The following is an 11,066-nucleotide window of genomic DNA, read 5'->3' as shown; positions in this document are numbered from 1 at the left end:
GAGAGTAATCCAGTTCAGGAAATATAGTTTTGCTACGTGCCATAAGTGATTAAAAAAGAAATTTTTTAACAATAAAAAATGCCCCCTACACGATGTCTAGATGCCACCGCTGTACGTGATTCCCACGCGAAAATAAGTTGACATAAATATTTCAAAAAAGGCCTCCGTTTAACGCACAGACTCTCCTTCACCAGCTGGTTACGGCCCTGGTCAACGTAATGATCGCATTCGTACGTACTTCACAAGCCTTCGTCATCGTAAAGACTATTCCGAAAGCCATGCTGCCGCGGGTGACGAACTAGCGGCGTTAAAAGAAAAAAAAAAAAGATTACCCGAAAGCTTCGTTATTCGCGCTTGAACATGTTTGTATCCTTGTGAAATGCGGTATACCTAAATAGGTTTACAAAGAGCGGTCAGAACTGCGTTCTTTCTTGAAGCACGTAGAAGGGATTCGCCAGTAGATGAGACTAAGTAAGATGTTTAGAGCTATACGCATTTGCACGAACAAGTGATTGCATGTCATGAGCGCGAATCACATTTAGAATATTGCACAAGCTGATCTTCGAAAATGTGTCTACCTTTATCTTTTACGATGTTGTCGCGGTTGAAAAACGTCAGGTACTATTGGCCGACGGTGTCACATTATCAAGTTCCGGAAGGTGGTACCTGCATCTGGGTATTCACCTTTACGCCTTATGTTTGATAAGTAGATATGCACAAAAACTGCCGAGAGACCTCTCAGAAAGAAAACAAGAGCGTATGCATGGTCTACAATGTGGTATTGTACTACCATTAACTAGAAAGTAGCAAAAATATTTACCCATACTAGTGAAAGGTGAAATTACACCATCTGTGGTCTGCTATGCACTTCTACGAAGCTCTTAAAGTGAAAGCCGTTGACTTTAGGAGAAAGCTGGATATGCGAATAGGGAACGGTACCTCGCTGAACGTCAACTCTGATCTCGAGGAACAAATAACGTACCGGAACAAAATTTCAGATCATTTATGTCAAAACAAAATAAGCAGTAGTTTACGCTTTACTATACAGAATGGTAAGTGTTGGACGCGTGAAAGGAATGACAAAAAGCAAAGGTTCCGGGAGTGTACCCTTGGCATGTATTTGACTAGCGCAAAATCTCTACGTCCCGAGCATCAAGCTTAAAGATCAGCGAAGACAATGGACACAGTTCCTTGCTTCTTGCGTAGCAAATAGTTCATTAATGGCGGTCGATGCTACCGACTTCACGATACACAGTTCAACGTGCAATCGCACAGCTACTCGTGGAGAACATTGTTCATGTGTAGGCCCGTCGGTGATTCCGATGATGAAGACAACACAGGTGAAGCGAATGGCTCGGAGATGTGTCGCTGTCCGCCATTTGGTCTTCAGACGACATATGTTGTTGGTCGAGGCACGAGAGAAGGATCAGCGACGATGAACAACGAAAAAAAGAAGACGACAAGCTGGAAGCCTCAGTGAAAAATACAACGTCAAGTTCACATTGTAGTCGTAAACTCTGAATGTGAACATTGAGAAGGAAGCGTTCCAGGCACGATGTCGAGAGACTTGATTTTATAATATGTGAGTGGACATGCTTGTGTGAACTCCGCAACTGAGGCGTTGGAGTGTGGTACCCACAGTCCGCAGCTGTAATATGGATGACGCGACGCAGGCGGACATATGCTATGCATTGTAATGAAAACAGATGAAAGAAATATGAATATTTTACGGAGTATAAATGCATTGTTGCGCTTCCTAGCACGAAACGCGGCAAGCCATGGTGCTAGTTTCGCTTTTGAATCTCCTATAGCTTCCGTGCGCAGAAGCGGGTAAACCGTCATTTTATTGAAAACAAGCGGGTACACCTAAGTATATATACGCTTGTAAACACATAAATGCAACCATTAAAGACGAGCCCTTGCGAAAGACTTGGCACCTGAGCACAGATTTACTGAAAGTACGTGCGCCTGCTGAGTTGTCACACACGACCTTAGAGAGGAGAATGAAATGGCCTAAGCAGAGTGCCAGACTTCACGTCAGTATTATTTATCCGGTACATACACACAACTTTTTTACGTTATAATATCACTTTATATTAAAAATATTAAAAGCAGGGATAGTTTCTTAACCTTGAATAAATGTTCGACGCGCAATGGCTGCGAGGATATTTATAATGAATAAAATGATGTGCATAAACGTTAGCCATTGCAACAAGTAACAAAATGGAACAGTTTAGCAATCACATAACCTGTCCGCACTCCTGCCTCTATATACTTAATTCAACGTCCTTTAAGTAGGAGTTAAACTGGTGGGACGCTATCGAAATAGTCAAACTCTGAACAACAGTAAATACTGCATTCTTAAACACGGGGGCTGACTCATCGCTCTACCACAGCATCAAGAGCTATAGCAGAGCCTTTACAGACACTGGCGCGTTTCAGAGCAACGCTCAAAGCTGGCATGAGACAGTGAGCTCTGCACATACCGACCAACCACGTGGTCACGGTGAGCAGGAGAGGACCTTCGTTTTTCATTTTTTTGTGGATTTTTTTTTGAGGTGGCAGTGAGTTTACACGCCTTGTATCGCCTATTATTGCCACTTTGCACTCGCAGAAGCGTGGTACTACAGCGTTGTACGAACATAACGCGTTGAGAACCAAGCAATGGTGTTGTGGTATCGAAATTAGTCTTTCACGCGCCTATTTCACCTGCCTTACTTGATCACTGTGATAACGGACACTGCCTCAGTCCACAGGCAGATTACCACAGTCTGCCATTGTACACAGTGTTTCAGCACAACCTTGCCGGCCGCGCAAGTATTTTTTTTCTTCTTTTGTGACGAGGAACGCCGCATTATTCATCGCTTTCCCTTCCTATAGGACGGACTACAGCTTCTGTGCGTTGTGGCCCAAACTTTCTCGTATGCTAGCGTTCGACCTCGGGCCTTTGTCACGAGAACTTCGAAAACGTATGTCGTGTCCGACTGTAGCTTTCTAATCTTCTGCATGATGACGTTTTGGAAACGGTGCTTGCTGAAGCGGTGGTAGCGGCGACAGCTCACCTTACCACTCTTCTCCGCCAATTTGGTCTCGTCACAGAAGTCCTGCGGTCTGGCGAATACACCCGAATAACTTCCACGAACCTCTTGCTTGAAGATGCAGTAGCGAACTTTCTCATCGAGAGCGGCCTTCCAGGCAAGTGTGACGGAGTTGCAGGTGGTCAAAGAGCCCATCACTTTTACGCCACTATCGTCTGGCAACGTGGGAAACGGAAATTTGTGGTACTTCTTGCTAACGAGAAGGTGAACTCTGCGTAACTGGGGGACCGTCGACGATACCTTAATGATGTACGTTCCGTTCGACGGGTGGTTCAGGGTCAGCGTCCTGGTGTCCATTACCTCTGCGGTGAGCACCTTGGCTTTGCGCAACGTGACTGAGAGCTGTATCGGACCAGGGCCCGAACAAGACTGGACGAACAACCACATTGTTGGCACGTTGGCATTCACCGAGTATTTGGCTACGTGGGCAAAGTTGTCCCGCTGGTCGAGCACAATGCGGACAAGCTGGTTGTCCTGGATACGCTGGTTTCCCACGCTCCTGGCGACAACGCTGGTTCCCGGGTAAGCCGTACTAGAGTTCGTTTTTCCGTTGATCGCGAACACGTCGATGAAGTACCTCTGGTCGACTTCGAGGTCGGCGAAGCTGTGCCAAGTCCTACGGCCTACGCACTCGAAGACCACGTCGCGCTGTGGCCGGACGGCGCGCTGTATCTCGCGCGATCTGAGAGCTAGTTTGCGGCGGGCTGCCTTTTCCCACCAAAAGCCGAAGCCCGAATCAGGATGGGGCGGACTGGGTACGTCGCCTCGCAGGGCGCTGTCAACGGCGCACTTCGTGTGGAAGTTCTCCTTGCGGTTGGCCGCCACACAGTACTGCACGTCCTGATGCGCTGAGCTTTCAGACGGGCTTGGCTTCCACGTGAACAGCACACGGCCGTTGCGTACCTGCGAGTATCAGCACAATCAATGAGATGTGGTCAGGCGAAATTGTGCTTGTCTTAGCGATTAAAAGGTTAGCATTCAGACTCACTAACAAGCTGCAAGGTGATAAAGAAGTTTGCGTCATGCCTCAACTAATAGGGAATGTCTCCAAGGCTCTATAAGATTCTCTCACCTATAGTGAATGAATAAATTTATTGTGAACGCGAGTAAATGTTCTTTTTTTTTAAATTTCACTTATATGCACATTGCAATCTCTTTATTACAGCTTGATGATCTTCCTTTTCTACGTGATCCATGTAATTGTTTTGTCTGTGTTTTTTCGTTTTTGTAGACTTTTAACAGTGCATTGTGTTTCATTAATCTGTGTGTTTTGCGTACCTGTAATTATGGAACAGCAAAAAGCCCTATCTGCGGTCCGACTTCGAATTTCACGAATTAATAAGGAGTAAGCCGAGAGAATGAACGAATAAAGATATTAATATTTTCGTCAGTACGCAATGTCAAATGACATGTTCATAGAGATTTCGCTGAACTTCGTATATGCCCAATAAAAAAATATTGTAAACAATACATGGTAATGCACAATTCGGCATACCTAAGTGCAAGTTAACCAAAGAGAAACATATCAGCTTTTAGCTTCATACTAGTTTAGGTTGAAACACCAGCCGCAGTCACACTCGTCCATAGCACGCGAAATCACGCTAATTAATAGGCTAATAATATAGACTATTTCATTGACTTTCTGATTAATTACTGGAAGGTACATAAAAAATCCTTGAACAGCGGGTGTCGCTGAAGCCGATGTTTCGACAAGTGGTCTTGTCTTCTTCAAGGCAGCCACTGTGTATACCCCAGCGTCCAAAGATTTCACCGTAGCGTTAACGTAACAGGATTTTACGTCTCTTCGGGCCCCCATCTTCTCCTGAACTTCTGCCTTGCTTGTAAGGGAAATATTAATATTAATGAATAGTAGCCGATGAGTGAGCTCGCAAGCCACATCTTAGGATGGTGCGGATTTGAGACATGTGCCATCGAACTTGCAGAAAAAAAAAGTGCGCTGTTCGCCGATTTACTTGCAACGAAACGCTGTTTTGTGTATTGAAACACACGAGAGTCGCTCGATGTAGTCGCCAGTGTGTGGTTGATATATATGAACCACACAATGACGGCTATATTGAGCGACTAAGCCCCCCACTAGTACACAGATGATGTCGAGAGACCTAAAAAAGTCTTCCTCGAAATTTTCTCATTGTGAAGTGACGGGCATCTGCCATAGTGAAGGTTCGTCTTTACAGGCTGATTGCTAATGGAACTTTTAGCCATAACTCTCCGGCACCTGCTGTATCACGCATCAACTGCGACTTCGCATGGTTTTGACAGCGTGAGTTCTGATACGTGAGCATATCGGCCAGACGTTTTCTCTGAAACATGCGCAGACGCGATCGTTACCTTCATCGCAGTCGCGAACAACTGCCATGCACGCAAGCTGCGCCACAACTGTGTGATTAGAGTATGGCTTTTAGTTACAACAGCAACTTCGATCAAACTCCTGTAGGATGCATGGGTCGGTAGTATTGCATAAACAAAAATACTGTGCGATCTATTAGCGTGTTGCGCGCTGTTGCCTACAATTTATGTAGTACGCACAGACGCCATCATTGGTCTTATCTGCTTCGCAAGCACTACAAACTGACAAGAACTTGCACAAGTTGTACGATCGATAGCTGAGTGTAGCGCGTTCAGCTTCCAAAGTGAGAGCTTTGAGGTAGCAAGAGTTCCATCACTACTGGCGGCGGTAAGCAAAGCTTGCTCATCGTCGTTCACTATAGACGCCAGCTTTACGCCACTGCAACGTCAGCGCTGTTTACCGGCGGCGCATATTCTACTCATGGCGCTACTAAAATTTGACCTTTACCAACATAAAATACGACTTTTCGTCGTAACATTAAGCAACAATCGCTCTGTGACATTATCTATATCCACCGGCTTGCCATGGGTGGACGTTTATGGCCGCGCTTAGTCCCAATCGAAAAGTGGTGCACGCTGATTGGTGTATGTACGAGGCATTCATAAAGTAAGGGCTGTAGGCAAAAATATTTTAATTAGAAAAGGTTTTTATGCTGGTCTTAGTTTCGCACAAAACTTCTTAATTTTTTTCTTCATAATTGCTTTAACTTCTGAACACGTTTGGTGACGCTGCGCTAGCTTCTTTAAACCATCTGCGTTGAAGTTCAACGCCTGAGAATTGAACCATTTGATTAGTTGGACCATATTTTTCAAATGTTCAGGTGAAGAAGAATGACGCCACTGCATTGATTGTTTCTTTTTGTTTCTGCGTTAGTGCAGTATATCGATACCTCATGGCCGGTAACAACATGGGAAAGCAAGTCGTCCCTGTTTTGTCGATAGCCGTCCAAAAACGGTCATCCACTTGTCATACTTTCCTGTCTCGTCGGCAAGCATTTTCGGTGACCACCTTAAACACAATTTGCAATATATGGGGTTTTATGCTGCAATCGAGTAGGGTAAGGCAGGGCAAAATGAGACGCGTGGCAAAACGCGACATTTTGACTTTGCCGCCCTCTACAGGTAATATAAAAGGTACCTTTTCTTTCTTTCTCTATTTCAGGGATAGGTACCGGTAGTTTTCGACGTTTTTTGTGTAAAAGTTGATCGTTGCTCACAGCGTTCCCGCGGAAAAAAAAAATTGCGTGGCTGATGTCAGTGTGTTCGTAACCCGCCAAAAAGAGGGAAATTCTGCTCGGCCAAATTTTCGGATTCGTCCATGAAGCTACTCCGGCGTCAGTACAACAACGTAAGTATTTATATTGTTACTTTATACTACTAGCTACATTCCACCAAAAGTTTAGTTCATTTGGTGCCGTGGGCCAAAGGGCAAATTTTTTTGAATTCGGGCATGTGAGAGGGGCAAAACGCGACAAAAAGGCATTGAATTGCCTTAGAGAGTGTCTTATTAAATGAACCACTTATTTACGCTCATTATATATAATATTTTATTGTTTAGGATGGTACGGACGTAGAAGAGGACATCATCTAGAGTTTCCTGGGCGGAAAACGACATGAAAAATGCACTGACTGCTTTTCAGGAGTTTCGGAGCAACACAACGTCGGGTTCTGTGTGGATTCAATGCGTGGAGTGCAAAGACTGGGCTCATGATGACTGCGTGGGGGCCCACGGAGTGAATTTGAAGTGCTTATACTGTAAGAACTCAAATGATAAAATTTTTTCACACCGTCTCGTTTTGCTTCCCGCAGCGTCTCGTTTTGCCCCGCAGGTTGGGGCAAAATGAGACATCTGGTGCATTTTTGTTTCTTTTTAAAATAAACTTTTGAGCAGTGGGCTGTCCAGCAGGCCCATGAAGCGGCCGCCAGGTATTCTCTGTCGGTCGCTACGTGGGAGACGCCCGCCACGAGCTGAGCGCGTCCTGAAGGACGTAAATAAAGTTTTTCCAATCCAATCCAATCCAATCCAATCAGTTGCAACATCGCCATATTTATGTAGCACATACCTTGTACCGAAAAGAAAGTTACTGCATTGATGTTTTATGGTAAGGAGTGAAATAAAATAAAATATTCGCTATTTTCAAATTTTTGTCGCATTTTGCCCCGCCCTACCCCAAATACGAACAATACGGAATATAATCGAACAATACGGAATATGTCAGTCAGAACACTAATCGTCAGTCGTCGACCAAATCAAGCTTTTGGCTCACCTGTTCAACGATTTCATCGGTTTGAATACTGAGCCTATCACTTCGCTCTTCACCACGCACATCTGTGCTGCCATTCTTGCAGTTTTGACGCCACTGTGTAACCTTTCCTTCACTCATTGCTGTAATTCTGTAAACTAGACAACTATCGATGAATTTCGGTAGCTGATGACCATTTGGTACACAAAGAATGGAATCGGCAACTGGCAGGAGCGACGAATACCGCGGACATAGTCCCCTGCATTCACCGACAAGCTAACAACTATAATGGATTCCAACAATAATCTTAGTGCCCGCAGAAGAAACCAGTACACGGCACAGCATGTGTACAACTTTGTTCCGACCCTCCAATAGTTAAACATACTCAAACGCCCCTTACTTTCTGAATATGTCTCTTCTGTAGAGGGAGGCTAGAGTATTCACCTGTAACACATCCACTTTAGGCTTGATTGGCAGCAGTGGGAATGGGTAGTGGGTGTCAGCGTCCGAGGTACCGTACACGCGCACTCTGGTGTCGGCCGAGTCCGAGTCAAACTCCAGCATGTACACTCCTCTGGGTGCATCACGTCTCGAGAAGCTGAGCCGGCCTCGGCCATAGAACGAACCGCCGACTACCGGCTCTGTCGACGCTCCGTCGTCCCGGTACAGCAGCGCCGATGGATCCCGTGATTCTGCGTCAGGAGTTGACAGAGCGCTCAGATTGCTGCGCTATGACAGCAACAGACATGCAATATTTCTATCACAGACTCAAGGCGGCTATCATAAAAAAATGCCTTTGGTGAAAAAGGAATACTAACAAATGAAACCCCCCTCTTTCTCTCTTGTATGCGCCTTGTGCCTTTTTTCGTATTCCCTGCTGCACGTGTTTATCAGTATTACAGTCAATATCGCGACACAGCTGCGGGTCGTCGTCAGGCGCGCATGAAACGCGCTTTCTATACCCCTGAATACCTAGAGGCCCGCAGTGGGAGCTTAGTAGGTACGGTGTCGCGCTGCTAAAGCCGAGGATGCGCGTTCGATTCCCGGCCTCTGAGGCCGCACTTTGGTGGGGAACAAATGCAAGAATACCTGCGTACTTAGGTTTAGGTGCACGCTAAAGAGTCCCAGCTGGTCAACGTTATTTCGTAGTCCCGCACTGTTGTTGTCTCATACTCATACCGCGGTTTTGGCAGGTAATACCCCAGAATTCATTTTTTTTTTTCACTATGGGAAGCCTGCTTTGCCTCCACCATGGGTCGGTCAGTATTGTACTGTCTGGGATCGGCCTTATACGTGATGGCGTCACCATGACGTTAGAGATCGACAAAATTTGTGACGCTACTATGACGTCATCGTGACGTCACTCAACGTGACGTCATATGATGACGCTATAACATCATATGGTCGTTTTGCATTGCCTCCGTGATCTGGGACTGATTACGGAGGCAGTGTAATCGTCTTAGACTTAACGTGGCATACACGAACGGTTATTTGTACCGAATAGGGCGTACTAGTTTCGGTGTCAGAACACCCCCCGAAATTTTCTGAGCACGGCATACCCCATCCCCCTCATTTTTATCTTTGATTTTAATTATTAAATTTTTTCCACAAAAGGGCGGAATATTCGAACTGACTCGCCAACTAAAGCTACGCATTAAAACGCTGATACAGCTTATTAAGATTGTAAACACGGGGATACAGTGGGGGGTTTCAGAGTACCTGCATCACCGTGTTTTGTTTCCCTTGTCGGTGTACATGGCAATCCAACACATAGCTGTTTGGAACACGTGCAAGCTGCCAAACAAAGATATGCCATGAATGATCTCACGTCAAAAATGAACAGAAAAAGACAAAAAATAATTGCAAAAGAACACAACAGGAAAAGCACCGTCAGACTGATGTGCTACAGCGCCGAAGCTGCATGATGAGCAAGGCTTCAGGAACACAGTAAGAAAAAACAAACAATTATTGAGCGACAAGGAGTTTCCAGTGTCGCCGAAAGCAGTTAACCTCTCCCATTTCATCAAGTCAATAAAACAGCAACTACGAATGTTCACTGGCGCGGAAATAATAGAATGATTATTCGTGTCCTATTTTATTAGCCCGTAAGCATTCTTAGGCTACTCACCCAGGAATTCAGTCTGTCCGTAACGCGTAACACGATGCGCCCCATAAAAAAAGTAGAGGAGATAAAAGCAAACGTTGGCAATGTGCAGTTTCCAGCATATACGACCTCACGCTCAGAAGCCGAGTGCCTTACCCATTGGGCTAAACATCCATGCATGCCGAAGGTCAATATATGTGAACCGTTTGTACAGGTGACAGCGGCCTCCGCGTGAGAAGTGCGTCTGCTCACATGACAGCGAGGATCACTCAATCTGCGGAGCGGTGTGATGGCGAGCGGGCATGCGCTCGCAGTGCTGCAATGCCGCCCAGTCGAGAGCCGCTAACGGCGTAGAAACGCTGAACGACAGCGAGAGTACAGACTACGGAGGAATGAGCGAAGTGTTCTTACAATACGCACAGATAGGACCAAAGTGCTCATAGGTTTCCAGCACTATGCGCAAATTGGAGTAACGGTTCAACTTGCTCAATGATTCAGGGTGGGAAAAAGGATTACTCGTTCTCCGCCAAAACAAAAGCATATATAAGTACCCTCAGGGTGCAGCGTCATAGCTAACTGCCCATCGGCGCCGGAGAGCCCAGGAAGGTGTGAAGAAATCGCCGAGTTGAGGCAAGAAGCCAGACGACCGCTGTACTTGTCCTTCTATCTCGGTCATTTCCCGCGTCACTCGCACGCGTCAGGCAGGCTTCGTCGTGAATCGCTACTTCGGGGAGCCCGCAGGCGTCTCGCCTAGTGCTAAAGCGGCGCATGGAGCGTCTTCTCCTGAAGACCGGATGATGTATAGGTTTGAAATGCTTTGCTATAATGATCCCCTGTCTTTCGAGAGCAGAACCATCGTCTCTGGTGCACTGCCTTTCATTGTACGTTTACGCGCGCTACAAGGCTGAGAATGGTTCTAACAGGGAACGATGAACTGTCACGTGGGCTTCGTTTACGTGAGCTCGGCTCGAGCTGACCGAGTCAGGAGTCGAATTAACCCAGCATGCACACGACTGTATTTACATATAGACATTTCTAAACTGATGGCACGCTTCTACCCACCCCTCGCAGGCATGTTGATCGGACTCGCCCGATAACTCGGCCCGATCCTCAAGAATTTACATGAAGCCGACGGCCGATTTTATACCCGGCAAGCCGACTCGACCCGAATGTATTGGGATGATGGACAAGTAGCTACGAATATATTTATTAACCTCGACGCGTGTACAACATATCCGGCAAACGCGAACTCCG

General features: G+C 46.1%; 1 protein-coding gene across 2 annotated transcripts in view; it reads right to left on the bottom strand.

Moving 5' to 3' along the window:
- Window positions 1-1,093: 1,093 nt before the first annotated feature.
- LOC119401541 (protein NDNF-like) overlaps window positions 1,094-11,066 on the bottom strand; it is a 202,419-nt gene continuing 192,446 nt past the window's right edge. For both annotated transcript variants that reach the window (XM_037668433.2, XM_037668441.2), the window contains 2 exons: window positions 8,153-8,400; window positions 1,094-4,001 (listed from right to left, as the gene is read on the bottom strand). In XM_037668433.2, coding sequence (XP_037524361.1) covers window positions 2,859-4,001; window positions 8,153-8,400 — 1,391 coding nt within the window. In that variant the 3' untranslated portion in view covers window positions 1,094-2,858. The remainder of the gene's footprint in view (window positions 4,002-8,152; window positions 8,401-11,066) is intronic.

This window comes from Rhipicephalus sanguineus, chromosome 1 (genome assembly GCF_013339695.2).
Source record: "Rhipicephalus sanguineus isolate Rsan-2018 chromosome 1, BIME_Rsan_1.4, whole genome shotgun sequence".
In the NCBI taxonomy this organism is placed as follows: Eukaryota; Metazoa; Arthropoda; class Arachnida; order Ixodida; family Ixodidae; genus Rhipicephalus; species Rhipicephalus sanguineus.
Note: the sequence above shows the minus strand (reverse complement) of the source record. Positions and strands in the feature narration are given on the sequence as shown.